Consider the following 19996-nt stretch of genomic DNA (forward strand, 5'->3'; position numbering starts at 1 on the left):
TGTCCAAAAAAAGATATTTTTAAAAAATCAATATGGGTGTCATAGTATAGTATGTCGTCCAAAATATCATGACAATTAGGTTATATATTATGTTGTTTAAAATTCCACAAAAATGTCATGGTATTGTCGGCCATGACAAGTGTGCTATGACTTTTCTAAGGATTTCGGCAAACGGTTTTCAAATCATTGGGCAGAAACACGCCAAAAAATCCCCCCAATGTTACCCTATGGAGAGGCTAGAGTGTATGACATCATCACTAGAGTGCAAGAGGAAAAAACGTGTCAAAAAATAAATTTGGAAACTGCGCTCAAGGCCGCAGATACCACTCTACGGAAATAATTTATACATAGAAATGTAGGAAAATTCGTCTTCTCCCTCACATTGGTGTGGTAAAGCTGTCAGAGTTATAGTTTGGGCGTAGGACGTACATATGATCCACCAACACCACCCACAGCCTCATAGACCGCCATGGTAAAAAAGGCGGGAACATTTCTGGAGAAAAGCAGAGGTACCAGTTTCTTCTGATCGCTCAAAAAACCCCAAATTTCTTCATTTTTCTTCACAAAACACATATGTAGACGTTCAGGAAGAACTCAGGATGCTCAAAATGAATGAGTCGGATCAATGATAGGAGCTACGGTTTGGACTAAAATGCTTTCTGTTCGAGGGGAACTTTTTAGCTGATCTCAGTGGTGTGATTTCAGTTGATTGCTCTGCTCTGATTGGTGGACGCCACCTGGGCCTGGTGGGCCAGAGTCAAGCACACATTTCAACATTTCTTTAGAAATTTTCTAGTTTAAACCAGAGCCCAACCAGTATGGGATTAATTACGATTACGAAAACTTTGTTATCCACTGAGTGGAAATTCCTCTTTGGTTTACACCATAGACATGGCTCAAAACAACAGAACAAATAGTGACACAATAAAGAAAACATTTCAAGGATAGAACAATATAAAATCGCCTACAGCAATAACTGTACTCCACACATCACCCATTATAAGTACATCATTTCATAAAAGCACACCACAGTACAAATCAAGTTTACAATTGTAGGTTTAAGACCTGCCTTATTCAGAGAATAAAACCCTCAGCAAAGGAAAAAACAGAAGTAAACAGGGTAAATAGCTACCACATTCTGGTCTTATTTATTGTTGACAGCTTCTGGGAAAAAGGACTTTTTGTACAGGTTCTTCTTGCCATCGGTAGCCTTTACTGATTCCCCGAAGCCAAAAGCTCAAATTGGCTGTATATGCGATGAGAGGAGTTATTAATTATCTTCTCAGCTTTACTTCTAATTAATTCATCATAAAGAGCTCAGATGTTTTTGTTGCTTCCCTTAAATATTAGAAGCCATCTTCACTATTTTCTGTAGTTTGTTCCTCCCTTTAATATTCATGTTTCCGTACCACATGATCATATTAAATGATAAAATACTTTACTAGCAGGCAGATGCACAGCAATTCAATTCAATTCAATTCAACTTTATTTATAGAGCGCATTTCATGCACAAGGCAGACTCAATGTGCTTCACAATGTATATATATAATTACAGTTAAAAAACAAAACAAAACACAGAAAAACAAACAAACAATTAAAAAAAATAATTACAAATTAATTGAAGAGTGCAGGTAGACAAGCTATGCCATATTCACCACATATACACTTACTTACTCACACATGCGCACCCACTCCCACAACCACACATGCACACATGCACGCACACAGTTTAACCGAATGCTGTTGAACAAAGATAGGTTTTTAATGTGTTTTTAAAAATGGCTACTGATGTGGCATGTGGAGGCAGGATGTTCCAGCAGTTGCCTCCTTCCTCCTGTGACCGTCTCATGTGTTTGTTGTCCCGCTGTAGTCTCTGAGGTGGTGCAGACCTTACAGCTGTGTGCCGACAGAGACCAGTCTGATGTGGTGGGAGATCTTTCTGTCTGCCTGGACGGCATGACTGTCGACCCGGAGATGTTCACCAAAGCCGAGGCTGACCATCAGAGTGAGTCACTGGAAAAAAGGCACAAGTTGGACAGATTAACCTCTAAAGCCTGTTTGAATATGTTCAACTTGAGTTTTTTTGTCATTCAACTGAAAGAAATACAGTTAGATGTGTAATAATCAAACAAACATTTGTATTTATATCAAAAGGCCTTACTACAGTCGCATAAAAAGGTTTTTTTGACTGATTTTGTCATTCGCCAACTTCTATTTCTGCTTCATTTGTTTTGTGTGTTTTTATTTCAGGTACATCAAACGGGGAATCACAACCCAACGGGGATCACGCCATAAGGTGGAGTAGCTATTTACCACTTCAGCCAAGTTTCACTGGTGTCACATTTATAGTTTGAGGTTTTTTCTTCTGTTTTATTCATCTTTTTTTGGCCCCAGGATTTAAATGTGTTCATTTTGTGTTATATTTTTAATGCTGTATGTTTTTATTGGTGTATAGTGTATTGCTAGTCTATGTATTTATTACTTATGTGTATTTATGTTTATTCAGAGATTGTATGTTTTTATCTGTGTCATGTTTGCATTTCATCTATCTATCTATCTATCTATCTATCTATCTATCTATCTATCTATCTGTCTATCTGTCTGTCTGTCTGTCTGTCTGTCTGTCTGTCTGTCTGTCTATCTATCTATCTATCTATCTATCTATCTATCTATCTATCTATCCATCTATCCATCTATCCATCTATCCATCTATCCATCTATCCATCTATCCATCTATCTATCTATCTATCCATCCATCCATCCATCTATCTATCTATCTATCTGTCCTCCCTCCAGAAGGAGTCGAGACAGCTCCCCAGCTGTGGACGATGTGGACCACAGGTCGTCTCCCAGTGGAAGGAGGTCAGCCAACAGCACGGGGTCTCCCTCTGTGTCATCAGGGGGCTCGAGGCCTCTCCGACCACCCCGACCCTCCAGACCTCCTCCTCCGACCCCACGCAGACCCACCTCTTCACCAGGTCAGACCTTTACTCCTCTCATCTGCTCCACACTTTCTCTTCTTCTTCCTGCACGCTGTCACAATCGAGTCCATGCCAAACATTTACCCTGAGGCCAGGGTATGTCAGGGGACATGCCGGCACTGGAAAACGTGCGGGGTGTCAGAGTCCTACTCTTGAGCCAACATTTAAACAGAGGGAGGTTGAACCTGATGTTGCTAAGCAACCATGACCAACTAACCGAAAACATGAACACCACTTCCTCTTATTGCCTCCCTCTGAACCACTAATCTCTATTATCTCTTTCATTTTTTGAGAAAATACTTACCTCACATTGAAAAAAAAACACTATCGCAGACAACATAAATAAGCTTAGCCTACTTATCAGAAATTCCAGGTTTGGAGCTGAACTGCCTTTGTTTTATTTTTTAAATGTATATTAAATTATGGTGCATGGGACAGATCATAAAGCTCTGGGTAGTCCTGCGTTAAAATGATCAACTTCTTCATATTTACTATAGAATGACATTTATCAAAGAAAGGAAAGAAACACTCACTGGCCACTTTATAAGATAACAATACTAAAGTAGTACTCCACTGAGTACTTTCTGAGTACTTTTTGGAAAGCAGCTGAGTGTTTAGGCTCCGCCCCCTAGTTAGTTCCCCTCGGCCTCTGTTCTCATACAGCTACTTTTGTAGCAGCTAACCAAAGGAGTTAAAATGTGACAACATAACGACGCAGCAAGCAGTGTTGCCAACTTAGTGACTATTCAGACCCCTCTGGAGACTCTTTTTCAAAAATGCGACTAGTGACAAATCTAGCAACTCTTTCTGGTGTTATTGGAGACCTTTAGAGGATCTACTCTTTGTGTGGCTTATTCATGTTTGTTTATCTATAAATGTTTTGTCATAGGATCTACAATTGACCTCAGTCATGTCTGTTTTCTTCAGCATCTTCCAGTAACGGCTCTGCTCCCGCTGAAGGCAGCGACGGTCAGTCAGGTTCTAATACGCCTGTACGAACACCGGCCTCAGGATCCACTTCAGCCCCAGAATCAAGTCCTTCAGCAGGCTCAGACAGGAACTCCACGCCGGCCTCCAGCTCTGGAGCTGCAGCAACCAGACAGCCGACCAGCAGCAGCATCACTCCTGCTGTCACTCCGAGGGTCCCGGCTGTCAACGCGGTGCCGCTGCCCCCCGGGTAAGCCCCCTGCTTTTGGAATATTTGCTGAAGAACTGAGGGAGGTTTTAGTTAGTAAGCATTTTTATCTGACACTTATGCAAGCTTATTGAACATTAAACATGATCTCTCAATGACATGTTCAGCCATATTGTTATTATAGTGTCCCTGTTTCCACTACAGTCTAATACCCAGAATGAGGCGGGTGTCACTCGCCAAAACGCCTCTCATTTGAATATGAGCCGTCCCGAGCGGTCGTTTGACCGGGCTTTTTTGTCCCTGTCGAAGAGCAGGGCTGGTTTTCTCCCCTGAAAAAGCCTGGTTGCTGATTGGATAGAACGCTGTCGCAGTACTTGACGCCACAACAACACGCGCCATTTGGAAAAGACGGCGAAGTAGTCACAAGTGACAATAGACATAAGCCCCTTTCATAGTGTGGTCCCACAAATCGCTATCTTTACACTATATTGCTGTAAAGATCTGTGCCGGCTCTTCTCCTTAGGGCGTTCATAGTGATCCAGCAAAGGCAAAGTGATATTCAGCCCTTTCTTGGTGCAGCCTGGTGTCGTGAAACGAGGTGCACAGTAGCACAGTGCTAACAGGCTAACAGTTAGCTCTGTAGCAGTACAGTGTGTATGTGCTAACAGGCTAACAGTTAGCTCTGTAGCAGTACAGTGTGTATGTGCTGCTGCTGCAGGAGGTGTTCACTTAGCGATCTCTGTTTGTTTACAACAAGCACCGGACACTCTGTGCGCAGTTAGTGATGCCGGTTAATTCACATTAAGCAGCGGACACTTTATGTACAGTTAGCCATGCTGGTTTGTTTATGATCAGCAGAGATGCTGTGCATAATTAGCCATGCTGGTTTGTTTATGATCAGCCAAACAACTGGCTTCATGTTTTGTGTGTTATTTAATGAATTGAGACAAAGAAACAGAATAAAGAAAGGACTGAAAGCTACAAAAACACAAACTTATCAAACAAAGTCCAAGAAGAAAAAAGAGGAGAGTTAGTGTGTTGCAAAGAAAGTAGGTTATCATAAATTAAAAACTAGAGTTGATCAAACTCTCAGATAACATGTAGACCAGTCCAAAGAAAACAAACACAGCAATGAAGCAAAGTTTAGTGGGCCACAAGCCACGAGTGGATAAATGGAGTGTGCACATTAAGAACCTGAGAAAGTATGAGGAAAACAATGACATTGTGGGATTACTGGTTGGTTTGGTTTAGATACAAACCACTTGTGGGAGATGACACAAGTGACAAATGTTTGGGCGTAGTAACTGTTTCCACACCGATAACAGTCATTATTTATAGGAAAGGGTGACCTGTTAGCTTTTTGTCTGTAGAAAACAACTACAATCATCTTGTATTTTTCTTGTTCTCTCTCTGGTTTCATTCTTTAAACCTCTGAAGTCCAGGAGATTTTGGTTCAAATTTGTCAACTTCCTAGCATTACTTTCTGTCTCTGTTCAGCATCTTTCAGTCTGCCCTTGCATCACATGCATGGCTCCTTTTTCTCCACACAAACTTGGCTATCAGTCAGATTTTCCATTTTATTTTAATTGACAAAGTATAAAGCTGCCAAGAACCCAAAATACAAACAAAAGACACAGGTTTCTATGGAAAAGTACCATTTAAAATTTTTTTTTTTACCTTTTATACACAGAAAAACAGCAGAAAAAAATTGAATGTAAATTAAAAATAGTAATAGTTTTCATTGTAGAAAGAAAATTCACATTTTAAAAATGGTCTAGAAACATAAATGTCACACTGTGAAAGCTCCAATGATTGAACTTTAACTGGCTTTCTCAGCTTGTCTACATATCATATATAAATAAAGTTATTACTGTAAATAAAACATGCATATTTTCAATAAATAGATGGACTCCAGAGGGTTAAATACACCTTTGAGCTGGTTCTGTGTCGTCATTGTGACCTTCTCTGGCCATTTGCTGCTAAAGTAGCAGGGTGACTCATGTCATTATAGCCGTTTTAAACCCGTATATAATCTCAATGGCCATTACCTCACGTCCTCAACTCCATTGTCTTTGTTTTTTTCTAGGTGGGAGCAGAGGGTGGATCAGAATGGCAGGCTGTATTTTGTTGATCATGTGGAGAAGAGAACAACGTGGGAACGGCCTGAACCGCTGCCCCCTGGGTAAAAGTCCTTTCCTTTTGACTCACAGACAATTCTATTTTAAGGATAAGACTTATTTTTAGAAAAGACAGTAGGGCCGCTCTATCTTAAAATATGGTTTCGGTTACACTTTATATTAGGGAACAGATATTCAACATTAATTAGTTGCTTATTATCATGCAAATAAGTAACATATTGGCTCTTAATTAGTCATTATTAAGTAGTTATTAATGCTTTATTCTGCATGGCCAGCCTCAGAATTATTGATTATTAGTAGTAAGCAAGGAAGTTGTTGTATATGAGTTATGATCTTAATATGCTTTACTTTGTATGGACCAAGGTTATTATAGTTAACGAGTACTAACGAGATAACGAAAACTAGAATTGAAACGCCAACTGAAATAAAAATAAAAACGAGAGTTTTTAAAAAACGATAACTACCTGAAACTGTATTTTGTGGTTACAAAACTACCTAAAATTATAGTGAAAATGTCCTTCGTTTTCGTCTTTGTCAACTTTTTTCATACGTAAACCTTTTTGGTTGATATGAAATCTATTTCATCTATCTGGTTTTAGGACTTAATAAACTTATTGGGGCTGAGATGGATCAGACAAAGGATATAAAGGAAACATTTATTGTGACCTTATTGAATCTGGCACCCAACAAATACCCCATTACAAAAAACTAACACTAAAACTAATAAAAACTAAACTAAAACTAAGCATTTTCCAAAAAATAAAAACTAATCAAAACTAGCAAATTCACTCTAAAAACTCATTAAAACTAACTGAATTTGAAAACAAAAATTGACAACGAAATTAAAACTAAAACTAATGAAAAATCAAAAACTATAATAACCTTGGCCTTTACTCACTCTTTACTGTCTTCCACTGTTCGTCTCCAGCTGGGAGCGCCGCGTGGACCAGATGGGGCGGGTCTACTTCGTGGACCACATGACGCGGACCACCACGTGGCAGCGCCCCACGGTGGAGACGGTGCGTAACTACGAGCAGTGGCAGCACCAGAGGAACCAGCTGCAGGGCGCCATGCAGCAGTTCAACCAGAGGTTCATCTTCGGGGTGAGACTTCCTCTTTGTGACGTGATTCTGTGGAGCAGAACATTCTCTGGAATACGGTGACTCACACTGAAAACAGCTTCCTGGTTCTTCTGTGGTGAAACACAACTTCTAAGTAAATGGGAGTGAAAATGTTTTTGCTAACAATGAGTTCTCATGCTGGTACTTTATTCCATTTACTGGTATCATTGTACACCATGGGTCTCAAACTCGCGGCCCAATTGCGGCCCTCTTGACAATATTTTGTGGCCCCCACTTTTTTTTGGTAATTTTGTGCTTTTTTTTGTAATTTTGTCTTTTTTTAAATAATTGTGTGTCTTTTTTAATAATTGTGTGTCTTTTTTTTTTGGTCATTATGTTTCTTTTTTAAGTAATTTCGTTTTTTTTTTCTTTCATTTTGTGTCTTTTTTGGGTCATTGTGTCTTTTTTTAATAGTTTTGTGTCCTTTTTGATAATAATGTGTATTTTCTGGCCATTTTGTGTCTTCTTAAAGTAATTTAGTGTTTCTTCAGTCATTTTGTGTCTTTTTTTTTGTAATTTTGTGTCTTTTTTTGGTCATTTTGTGTCTGTTATATTTGCAACCTTTGTTCACATTTGCAACTCTTCCAATTCTTTATTGAGCATGATAGTGTTTTGAAAGTTAAAAAAAAGATTCAAAATCACATTTTATGTTGGACTAAAGGACTAAAAAAGACACAAAATGACCAAAAAAGGACACAATTTTTTTTTTAAAAAGACACAAAAAAATGAAATTGTTCCACTAAACACACAAGACACAAATAAAATCAAGTCCCACTAGAATAAAAACCAGGGTTGATGACAGGATCACACACAATCACAAGATCACATTTATGTTGGTTTTTCTTTGTTTCTTTTTGGTTCTAAATGTTGATCCAGTAAGTCAAAATAAAAAATAAATTATCAGGTCATATAGGTGAAAAAATATATACCATCATGGCATTTAAACATTTTTAAGTGGTGAATACAGGCAGGATTGAAAGGAGTCTGAAATGGACAAAATAGCCCAAAACTCCATAGAGTTAATAAAAGCTGAACTTTGCAGCGTTATTTCGACAACTTCCCGAAACAAATTCCTTAGATCTTCTAGTTTAATATGGTACCAGTATATCCAGTATATTCCTAAAAAATGAGCCCGCTACGGCCTCCAAAACGGCCAAAATACTGCCATCAGAACGATAAATATCGATACTTGGCAGCCATGAACCCAGTTATTATTAATAGGCAGAATAACTTTATTGTCCTTTTTAAAGTATGTAGATAGTCAGCAGTCACTAGTTGAGGTTTACTGTTAATGACACACAACTGATTGTTTAAAACTGCTTTTTGATTCATATGAATGAATGTGATTCTGTGTTTCGTAGGCACAAGACCAGACTGCAGCTCCTCAGAATAAAGAGTACGATCCTCTCGGGCCTCTGCCACACGGATGGGGTAAGATCATTTTAACTGTGACTGTAAACAGAAGGTCAGGTAAAACTTTAATGTCCCCGAGGGGCAATTTGATTTACAGACAGTAGTAAAAGACAAAAGACATAAAATACAAGTACAACATACACACAAGTGCAATAGTACAAACAACACAGTTCCCAATCAACTCACTGTTAAACTCAACTCAACTCAAACTTTATTTATAAAGCACATTTAAACCAAAGTGCTGTACAGATATCACAGTTGCAGGAAATAAGCTAAAAAAAAAAAAAATACTAAAATACATAAAAAACAATGCAATACAATAGAATAAAAAATAAAATAGAATAAAATAAAATTTGAATAATTTTTTTTTGCCAGATGTCCACTTAAACTTGATTAAAAGCCAGGGAGAAAAAGTGTGTTTTTAGGGAGGATTTAAAAACCTCAAAAGATCCTGCAGATGGGATGTAACAGGGCAGATTATTCCAGAGCCTCGGGGCTATTTATGGCCAAGGGGAAATTCCTGAATGTTGCACAGCTTTTTTTCTGCTTGTCTATTAATTGTGTGTTTTGGTGTTTTATTGTCTTTTCAGAGAAGAGAACAGACACGAACGGTAGAGTTTATTTTGTACATCACCCAACACGCTGCACCCAGTGGGAGGACCCACGGACACAGGGGTGAGTTTACATATTACACTACTGGCCTTTATGATAACCAGGGCAGGAACTCTGCCTCTTTCCTGTCAACACAGCTTTGACACCTGCGTCTTTTGAGAAAAAAATGCGTCTTTTGAGAAAAAATGCGTCTTTTGAGGGAAAAAAAATTGTCTTTTGATGACATTCATTATCAGTGGTGGTTTTTATTCGAGCCTGGCATGAACCGCTCGGACCGGCTAAAATGACAGTTTGACACAAATCTACCACCGGCCAAGCAAGGAGACTTCATCAAACGCTCTAATCTGTCCTGCCAGAGTCTCATGTGCTGCGCTAACATCACATTTCAAGCTAAACTAAATACTTTCAACCCATCCGGGTCGTCAGAGGTCCAAACACACTGCTGCATACTATGCCGTTCGTTAGCCGCGAGCTAACATTAGCTAACAGTTAAAGTTGTTTTAATCACACTAAACTGTGACTTACTGCTTGAATAACTTCCTGTCGCTAAACGCATGCAGCTTTCAAAATAAGAGCGCAGTGTGTTAACAGAATCAACCACAGAATTTATAAGAAGACTGTCAAAATAAAATGCCTTAAATAAAACATACAAGAACCCTTATTCTCCTTTTAAAATAATTATTAAAACATGCAATCATTAGGATCAGTGTATATGATGGAATAGTGGCATTAGAATGTGTGAGAGGCACCAAATTTGGGCTTTTATGGAAAAAACATTCTCCAGGTGACATCCCCCTAACCAGCTATTTTTCCACACTGGCTGGCTACTCCATGTCCTTCTGGAAAGCATGTTGACAGCAATTAAAAATTGTGCAGGAGATTGATGCATTTTACTTTACAAGGAGATATTTCTTTACCTGCTTAACAGTTTCGACTGAGACCCCAATCTTCCTCAGAAGCGTCATCAAAAGTCCTTAAATTAAATTCATTATGGACGTGGACTTAAAATCATTGTTTTATTTTATGGCCTTTGTGCCCTCAAAAAACTGACAACACAAAAGGCCCAGTGGCCTCGCCTCGAAAATTACGAAATTCCAGGCCTGACGATAACAATTGTTAGCTGCATAATTTGAGGTTCTCCTGAAACAATCCATCATTTAATGTTGATCTTCTCTATTTTTTTCATCTTTAGGTTGCTGAATGAGAAGCCCCTTCCTGAGGGCTGGGAGATGAGGTTCACTGTAGACGGTATTCCTTACTTCGTAGACCACAACAGGAGAACGACCACCTACATTGACCCACGCACTGGAAAATCCTCACTGTACGTCCTCCACCATTTACTGTTTTACTGCCTCGAAATCTTGAGAATCACACAGCAGCATCACTTAGTGACTGCTTAGAGTAATCTGTGACCTTTGCCCCTTAAAGTTTATATCAACATGTTGTTTCCTGTTTTCAAAAGTGATTCTGAGAAAGGAGGAAATGATTAACAGGTTGAAACAGAAAAAGAAAAAAGTTTAGAGGATGTGAGCACATAAACTGAAAGTTAAATTCCACCAGCGTCACTAAGTAACTGGGATTATTGAAAAGGTTTCATGGATTATGGAAGGATTTTTATTTTTCTTCTTTTTTTTAACATTTATTTTTATTGAGCACTGATAGTACAGGACATGTACATAAATACAACATTCACAAAAGAAAAACTTTGGACCAATGCTCACATCATTTTTAGTTTTTTGTATGAATTATCATTGCATCTGTGTTTGTAGAACTGACAAAAAAACAAGAAATAAATAACTAGAATTAAGCAAATAAATGCTCGAAACAAGTAAAATCATCTGCCAGTGCAGTGAGTAAATGTTTTATTTGTAAGAATTTTCTGAATAAGTAAAATATCTAGGCACTGGAAAAACCAATGATGTCTTGAAATACATCCAAATATACTTATTTTGAGCAATTGTAACTTGGATAGTCCGACTGTAGAAACATTAAAATAAACCGTGAAAACCAGGAAAGTCTCAGGCCACGCCCTCTCAAAAGTCCGCCCACTCTGCGTGTTTTGACTACAAGTTAGCCCCCAGAGGGATTTAGAGACTCAGTAGGTGACGTATGGTTTTCACCGTCGCTAACTGTGCACAAGGTCAGCAGCTGATCATAAACAAACCAGCATGGTTAATTATGCACAGCGTCTCCGCTGATCATAAACATAGTGATGGTGAATTAACCGGCATCGCTAACTGTGCAGAGTGTCTGGTGCTTGTTGTAAACAAACAGAGATCACTAAGTGAACACCTCCTGCAGCAGCAGCACATACACACTGTACTGCTACAGAGCTAACTGTTAGCCTGTTAGCACATACACACTGTACTGCTACAGAGCTAACTGTTAGCCTGTTAGCAATTTGCAGACTGGACGCTAAGGGGTTAACATCCCCTCCAGCTGGGAGAGACTGCTGCAGGAGGACTGTGCCGCTTCGACTCGTTCTTACTCTTCTTAACGAGCCGCTGGCCCCCGCACCTCGTTAAGAAGAGTAAGAACGAGTCTCCAAAAGTCTCCAAAAACACCAGAAAAAGTCGCTGAATTTGTCTTCAGTCGAAAAATAGTCTCTAAGGGGGTCTGAAAAGTCACTAAATATAGCAACAAAGTTGCTAAGTTGGCAACACTGCTTCACTGGTTTTTACAAATGTTGCGTGCTACAGGGATGAAAAAAGTCCCTTCAAAAGTCCGCTCTAGACGGCTCGTATTCAAATTAGGGGCGTTTCGGTGAGTGAGACCTGCCTCATTCCAGGTGTTGGGCGGTAGAGGAAACACCCTTATGATACCTTGGATACATTTTCCCACAAATGACCATCAGATACATTCTGCCTTCAGTCTTTCCAGCACTTCTGCAGGCCAGAAATAAATGAGTGATGTGTGTCTCCAGCCAGAGAAAACCAAGTGTTTGTATCATAATGTCATGAATTAAAAATCAACTCAAAGGTGGATGTTAGGACAAATATTCACTTGATGCTAATACTTTAGTACCAAAGTAACAAAGTATTGTCTTTGCATTCGCCTCTATATGACACATACACTTTTGAAATCCCTGTTCTATTTTTAGAACTTGTTACGCATAATCCTGGTCTGACTAATGGGTCACCTAGTCTCTAGAGTCATTCTCACAGATAGAACACCTCCACTGAGTCATGATACTAATGTGAGAGCATAACATAACATGACTCGAGAGTAATTACTTTGCCTTTGGTTCCAGTGGTGGAAAAACCAGTTTGGTGGAGGGAATGAGGATGTGACAGGAGTGTTAACGTGCACAAATAACCTGAACAGAAACACACCCTTGATATGTCTTGTGTTGTCATAATAATCATTATTTTATACACGTGTTGGATACAAACAAGTTAAAATAACAGTTTGCTTTAACTGGTTTCTGTTCTGATGTCCCGTCGGCGGGCCGGCGGAATGATACGCTGCATTTTTTTTCCCAGAGGGCGTAGCAGGAGTATACTAAAGATGATATCATGTGAAACTAGAAGATCTAAGGAATATATAGATGTTAGGACATGTTAGGATATCATGTCGGGAAGTTGTTGAAAAAAACGCTGTAAAGTCTATTTTGGCGATTTTCAAAGCGCAAAGAAAACAAAATGTGTTTAATTAGTTTAATTAATTAGTTTAAGTTTAATTTCTAAACTTGTAAGAGATTAAGAAAGTTTGTATGCACCACTTCTTCACAGCTTTATAAAATTGCATTACTGAGCACCAAATGTGTGTAACAAATGGTATCAACCCAAAAATTGCTGCAACAACTTCTGGGACACAGTTGAACCTGGACTGGACTTTAGAAAGCGTCCACTAATGTTATGACCCTTTATGTTTTGTTTAGTTTAGTTTAGTTTATTGGTTTATTTAAAACAGGGAACATGTACAAGGTTAATTAATTATGTGAAGTAAAAAGACGGCTTGTACCAGATTATAGCTAAAAGCTAATTTCCCTGGGCAGATTCGCCATAATAGGTTTCAATAAATAAATAATTCATTCATTAAGTCATTTTAATTAGATTTTTTTGACCAGAACAACTTGACACACAGTGCTGAACACTTTGTCAAATTAATTAATTAATCTCAAATTAATCTTCAGGTTCACAGCTTTCAGATGATGTCACCACTTCTATGTGGCATTTATTGTTGACCTGCTATCTCCCCCTAAACATCCACTGCCCACAACCACCAAAAAGCTCTTTGAACAGTAAAATCATATTTCTTTCTGTGCTTCTTTCCCTTCACAGTGAAAATGGACCTCAGATCACTTATGTTCGAGACTTCAAAGCCAAAGTCCAGTACTTCAGATTCTGGTGCCAGGTAAGAGTTAGTTATATTGGAGACAAGAAAACTAGAAATTACTATTATATTTTAATTATAATTAAGTTTATTTGATAGGGAAATTATGATCTAGATAGTGGTTAAGTAAAAAAGTGAGATAAAATGATATCAAGACTAAAACACTATAACATTACTTTATAATATTAAGTATAAAATACACAAATCTTTTGAATAAATTTATAACAAAATCAATTTGAAAATGTTGATTCACTGAAAACTAAATATAAAAGCTGAAAGAAGACAACAACATTATAGTTCCTGCACTGTGTTTGGTTTTGCTGTAAAAGGTTCTAATAGTAATGCACAGAGTGCAGTAACTACATTTTTGGGTCAAAGGTCAAATAATTCATCATGATTGTTGAGCATTAAAATGACATCATCAATACATGTAGCAATAAGTGTCATATCACTGACCTACCTATAACCCATTTGGCTGTTTTACCCTTTGCTAGTTACTGCAGTTAGACTTTGTAGGACAGAATAGAGAGCTGTTTTGAGTTGTTGAATATATTATTAAAAGTGTTTGTGGCACAATATTGGCCAATCCACTCCCATCATGCTTCTTTTATACTCTGCAGTAACAATAAGTGTTGTAATGTCACAGCTGAAACATTTTCCCTTTTCTGCAGCAACTGTCGATGCCTCAGCACATCAAGATCACCGTGACCAGAAAAACTCTGTTTGAGGACTCCTTCCAGCAGGTAGAGACACACACACACACACACACACACACACACACACACACACTCGACACACGCTCCGAAGCCTCGGCACACTCCCATCACTCGACTCCGCCACTAATTTATCAATACGTTGTCTCTATTTTAGATCATGAGCTTCAACGCCCAGGACCTGAGAAGAAGACTCTGGATCATCTTCCCTGGAGAAGAAGGCCTCGACTACGGAGGCGTCGCCCGGTAACTGAGATCATCGTTTAGCATAAATATTAGGGTTGCACCGATTGATCGGCACCGATTTCCTTAATTTTGCGGGATCTGTGATCGGCCGATTCTTATATGTCAAACCGATCTTATCTAGCGATCTTATCTACCTCTGCAAAGGTCTGAAAGTGCGTCTACACGTACGTGTACTTCTGCATGACCAATCATGTCGTCAGTGTGGAACTTTTACACTGTTAAAGAAGGAGAGCAAAGGATAGACATTTGTAATTCATGTAAGGGATGTTAAAGAAAAATACTGCTGTGTTATTGTTTTTCAATAAAATAATTCAAACATTGAGGGTGTATGCTGTGAGTTATAAAAAAATCGGTATCGGCCAAAATCAGAATCGGTGCACCCCTAATAAATATGTTATGGTGTTTCATGGAATGTATATTTATTGCTTTGTTTGTCCTTTCAAATAGTATTTGGATATTTTGTAACTTATGGTATAACATATCTTGTCACTGGTATAATTTAGGTTTACATTTTTCTCTTATCCATAACCTCCACAACAGATTTATAATTTAAGTATTTTCTTTAACAGGATGATTTTTCGTACATTTTAGAACATTTTCCTGATGTGTTGCTACTTTTCACTTATAAAGAGCTGACTTACACTTCTGTTATATATGTTCCAGATGTTTTAATATTGGTTATAGCTTCCCGGATGCATTTTTCCCTATTTCTTGTGTTATTTCGCCCCCTTTATGTAAATCTACACTAGATGAAAGTATAATCTTACAGCTGTGTGGTCTTTTTCTTATTTCTCTGTTGTTCTCTGTTCCAGGGAGTGGTTCTTCCTGTTGTCCCATGAGGTTCTCAACCCCATGTACTGCCTGTTTGAATATGCCGGTAAAGATAACTATTGTCTCCAGATCAACCCGGCCTCCGACATCAACCCCGACCACCTCAAGTACTTCAAGTTCATAGGACGCTTCATCGCCATGGTGAGTCTTTTCTCATTCTGTTTCTATGGTGTCAAAGGTCACTAGAGATGTTCCAGTACCATTTATTTCCCTCCCGATACCGATTCTGATACTTACTGTGGGTACCGATCCGATACCAGTATGTTATAAAAAAATATCATACTACACCTGCATGACTGTGATATGATTATCATTGTGGTGAGGCCTGGCTCAGGTTAAACCCTTTATAAAACATGAATAGATACAGCAGATTCCATTTATTTTTAAATAAAACAGTATACAAAACAGTAGTCCAACAGCAACTTAACCCTTTGGAGTTTGGGGCTATTTTGTCGGTTTTTGACTCCTTTTCATTCTGCCTGTATGACCTGATTATTATTTTTTTCATTTTGACTTATTGAATCAACATTTTCAACACACAACAACACACCAAAAACAAACACAAAATGACAAAAACCCACATAAAAATCACATTTTTATTTTTTTTATTTTTTTTACAAAAAAACACACAAAAACACACGAAAGACACATACATTTTCTTTACAAAAACCACCCAAAAAATTACAAAAAACCCCACATAAAAACCCACAAGAAAACACACATAAAAAAACACAAAAATTAGCAAAAATCACACAAAAAACCCATTAAAGACAAAATATTGCATTAAAAATGCTGAATGCAAACTTACACTTGGTGGAGTTGTTTTTTTGCCTTTGCTGAAACAGAGTTGATGCACTAAATTGGACATGGAAACTTCTGAAAAGGCTCCATGCTCCTTCGTTTTTACGTTGCAACGTCATGAAGAAGTCTTGGACTCCAGAGGGTTAAATAAATAAATCTAGGAATATATTTAAATTAAAGTGCAGCCACAATATTGTAAAATTAAGGTACAGAATAAAAAAGACCATAGTAGTCCAACAGGAAGTAAATTAAATAATTCCAGGAATAATTATTTTCAATCAATTTCTCTAAACCAGCAGCTGCAGGCTGCAGCACAGCGCTACTGTTTTAAGAGCGTAGAAGAAGAACTGAGCCAGAGCTTAACGGAGCGAACCAGTAAATAGATTACTAATTTAATAAAATTTGGAGCAATTTCTGATACTGGTATTGGAGTCAGAACAACTCTAATTGTCAGAGTAGTATTCAAAGTTTCTACTGTACAGAATACAACAAATAAACAGTGTTTCTTTCTTTCTGTCCTTCAGGCTCTTTTCCACGGAAAGTTCATCGACACTGGTTTCTCTCTGCCGTTTTACAAACGAATCCTGAACAAGCCTCTGGCTCTCAAAGACCTGGAGTCAATAGATCCAGAGTTCTACAACTCCCTCATCTGGATCAAGTGAGTATCAAGAGCCAAGTGGACCGCAGTTTGTTTGTTTTTTTAATTTCAGGGTTCATACGGGTGCTTGAAATCCTTGAAAATGCTTGAATTTTAATGTTGTATTTTCAAAGTTTGAAAAGTGCTTGGATGGATTTTGGATAAAGTGCTTGTAAATGCTTGAAATTCTTACTGTATTTCTCTTGCAATCTGACTATAGATAACCGCATTTTCAATGGAAAAAACTATATAAACTGAATAGCCTATAGCCTATAATCTGAAATGAAGAGCGCTCCGCCTGCGTCTTCTTGTTTCTGAGATGTTTCTTGTTGCTCTACTCTGTATCTTCTTACTGAAGGGAGTTTTTCTAGTTCCTAGTGGATGTGAGGGCTCCTGAAGTATCTGTGTTTCTTTCCTCCTAGTTTGGGTCGTGTTTAGTTCCACCAGCTGCCAGTTGATGATTTTTGTGAGCTTACTTTTGCTCCTAGCCCCTAGATTATATACCAGGATGTTTTATGAGATTAGCAAACTACTTTTAGTTGTTTGAAGTGTAATACCATTGCTGGTGGCATGGTTAAGTGAATTTGCCACTTACATGCCACTTACAACCGTTGAAAGGTTCTGGAAAGGATCAATGCTTCATAAAAGTGACAAAACGCTGCCATGATTGATTGATTGATTGATTGATTGATTGATTGATTGATTGTCCATGCTTGTCTTCAGGGATAACAACATTGAGGAGTGTGGTCTGGAGATGTTCTTCTCTGTGGACAAAGAGATCCTGGGGGAGATCTCCACCCACGAGCTGAAACCAGGAGGAGGAGACCTGCAGGTGACCGAGGAGAACAAGGAGGAGTACATCAGGTAGTTATTGATCTGATTCAGTCATTTAACTCCTTGGTAATTATTCATAGTACACATCGTTTTAGTGTTTTTAGGTTTAAAGCACGGGTGTCAAACTCGAGGCCCGCGGGCCAATTGTGGCCCTCGTGATGATATTTTGTGGCCCCCACCTTGACATGAAAGTTTAATGTGAGTTTTATATGAATGTCTCTTTACCGTGTTGTGTGTGGAAGGTCCCTTTATTGCTCCAGCTGGAGCTTTGTTTCACTTGTTTCTATGACGACGTTAACAAAAAGAAAGGCAGCTGCTACCGGAGCGTTTATTATCTGCCGTGTTGTTGTTACCGCAAGAAGTGGAAATGTTATGGAATGTCATTTTGTGTCTTTTTTGGGGTAATTTTGTGTCTTTTTTGGTCATTTTGTGTCTTTTTTTGGTCATTTTGTATCTTTTTTAGTAATTTTGTGTATTTTTTTTGTCATTTTGTGTCTTTTTAAAATAATTTTGTGTTTTTTCATTCATTTTGTGTCTTTTTTTCTGACATTTTGTGTCTTTTTTAAGTAATTTTGTTTTTTTTCTGTCATTTTGTGTCTTTTTTTTTTGTAATTTTGTGTATTTTTTTGGTCATTTTGATACTGCCTCCAGCGGCCCCCCAAGTAATTTGAGTTTGAGACCCCTGGTTTAAAGGGAAGGAGTTTTAATATGTGTCTGTGTGTCTGTGTGTCCTCTGTGTCCCCCTGCAGGCTGGTAGCAGAGTGGAGGATGTCCCGAGGAGTGGAGGAACAGACTCAGGCGTTCTTTGAAGGCTTTAACGAGGTTCTCCCTCAGCAGTACCTGCAGTACTTTGACGCCAAAGAGCTCGAGGTGAGAATGAAGCAGAACCTCTGATCCTTTATGTGACATATTGAGCTGTAAATTACATTTGTTCTGTAGAAAGACAAATATTTGTTTAATCTAGAATTTAAAAAACTAAGTATTAATAACCTGTGTCTTGTTCCAGGTGATGCTGTGTGGTATGCAGGAGATCGACCTGGCAGACTGGCAGAGAAACTCCATCTACAGACACTACGCTAGGAGCAGCAAACAGATCGTCTGGTTCTGGCAGGTCAGTAGGAATAAATCTATGTGTGTATATATATACATATGTATATATACACATGTACATATGTATAATCAATTTCCATGATTTTCTTGATCGTGATTTTGGTTATTATCAATAAAACAATGGAAAATGTCTAGATATCAGCTCTTAAATTAAACTCTTATCAGCTATTTTTGTTTGTTATCATTATATTTGTCCAATCAAATGAACCTTTAGTTGTACCAGGCATTAAATGAAAAAGAAATTGAAGAAAACAATGGTCTCTGAAAAATTTTTCCATGTCTGTACAAGTGTCAACAGACATTGTTCTGTAGATTTTATTTTTCCCAATTGCATTTAAAGTAAGAATTTAAATTGTTGTATAGTAAAGGAGTTATTCAGTTTAGGTTCCTTGAAAGTGCTTTACTCTTGAAAAAAATGTACAAACCCTGCATTAATTATGCCTGTTCATTACTGGTATTAAAAAAAAAAAAATCATTTTCCCATCTTTCCCTACTTGTAGTCCTTTATTAAATTATTATAATATGATGTTGTTTATATAATAAGGTATATAATGTGTGTATAGTGTATATCTGTGTAATATTTCTGGTGATGTTTTACTGTTTTAAACTTCCTCCTGCAGTTAATAAAGGAGATGGACAACGAGAAGCGGATGAGGCTGCTGCAGTTTGTCACTGGAACCTGTCGCCTGCCTGTCGGAGGCTTCGCTGACCTCATGGGTAATTATTACTATTTATTATCAATTTACAACCACTTAATTCCAAATGTATATCCATCTAGATCAGTGTCAGGGTAGTGTTTCTAGTTCCTACTGACCTGTTCCTCCTGCTTTGCTTAACAGGAAGCAACGGTCCCCAGAAGTTCTGCATAGAGAAGGTGGGAAAAGAAAACTGGCTTCCCAGAAGTCACACATGGTGAGTTCATGCAAACTCAGAATCACTGAACTCACTGGACAATCTGCAGCAGATTAACTCAGTTTGGATCAAACCCCGAAAGTTAAAATAGTTATCGTCACCCTGTTAAAATAATCGCCTAACTCATTTTTTCCAAGTTTTGCAGGAAACACAAAAAACTTCACCAAAAGTGTAACA

The 19996-nt window shown here is 38.1% G+C and overlaps 1 protein-coding gene across 2 annotated transcripts in view; it reads left to right on the top strand.

Annotated features, from left to right (window-relative positions):
• LOC131972208 (E3 ubiquitin-protein ligase Itchy-like) overlaps nucleotides 1–19996 on the top strand; it is a 39968-nt gene that overhangs the window by 18126 nt on the left and 1846 nt on the right. The window contains exons 5-23 of one of the 2 annotated variants that reach the window (XM_059333994.1): nucleotides 1871–2005; nucleotides 2251–2296; nucleotides 2797–2978; nucleotides 3909–4158; nucleotides 6203–6298; nucleotides 7183–7357; nucleotides 8737–8806; nucleotides 9379–9463; nucleotides 10593–10721; nucleotides 13684–13756; nucleotides 14407–14478; nucleotides 14606–14694; nucleotides 15507–15666; nucleotides 16851–16984; nucleotides 17687–17827; nucleotides 18547–18667; nucleotides 18804–18908; nucleotides 19528–19624; nucleotides 19747–19819. In XM_059333994.1, coding sequence (XP_059189977.1) covers nucleotides 1871–2005; nucleotides 2251–2296; nucleotides 2797–2978; nucleotides 3909–4158; nucleotides 6203–6298; nucleotides 7183–7357; nucleotides 8737–8806; nucleotides 9379–9463; nucleotides 10593–10721; nucleotides 13684–13756; nucleotides 14407–14478; nucleotides 14606–14694; nucleotides 15507–15666; nucleotides 16851–16984; nucleotides 17687–17827; nucleotides 18547–18667; nucleotides 18804–18908; nucleotides 19528–19624; nucleotides 19747–19819 — 2233 coding nt within the window. The remainder of the gene's footprint in view (nucleotides 1–1870; nucleotides 2006–2250; nucleotides 2297–2796; nucleotides 2979–3908; nucleotides 4159–6202; nucleotides 6299–7182; nucleotides 7358–8736; nucleotides 8807–9378; nucleotides 9464–10592; nucleotides 10722–13683; nucleotides 13757–14406; nucleotides 14479–14605; nucleotides 14695–15506; nucleotides 15667–16850; nucleotides 16985–17686; nucleotides 17828–18546; nucleotides 18668–18803; nucleotides 18909–19527; nucleotides 19625–19746; nucleotides 19820–19996) is intronic. The other variant, XM_059333995.1, reaches the window with a different exon arrangement.

Source organism: Centropristis striata, chromosome 5 (genome assembly GCF_030273125.1).
Source record: "Centropristis striata isolate RG_2023a ecotype Rhode Island chromosome 5, C.striata_1.0, whole genome shotgun sequence".
Classification (NCBI taxonomy): domain Eukaryota; kingdom Metazoa; phylum Chordata; class Actinopteri; order Perciformes; family Serranidae; genus Centropristis; species Centropristis striata.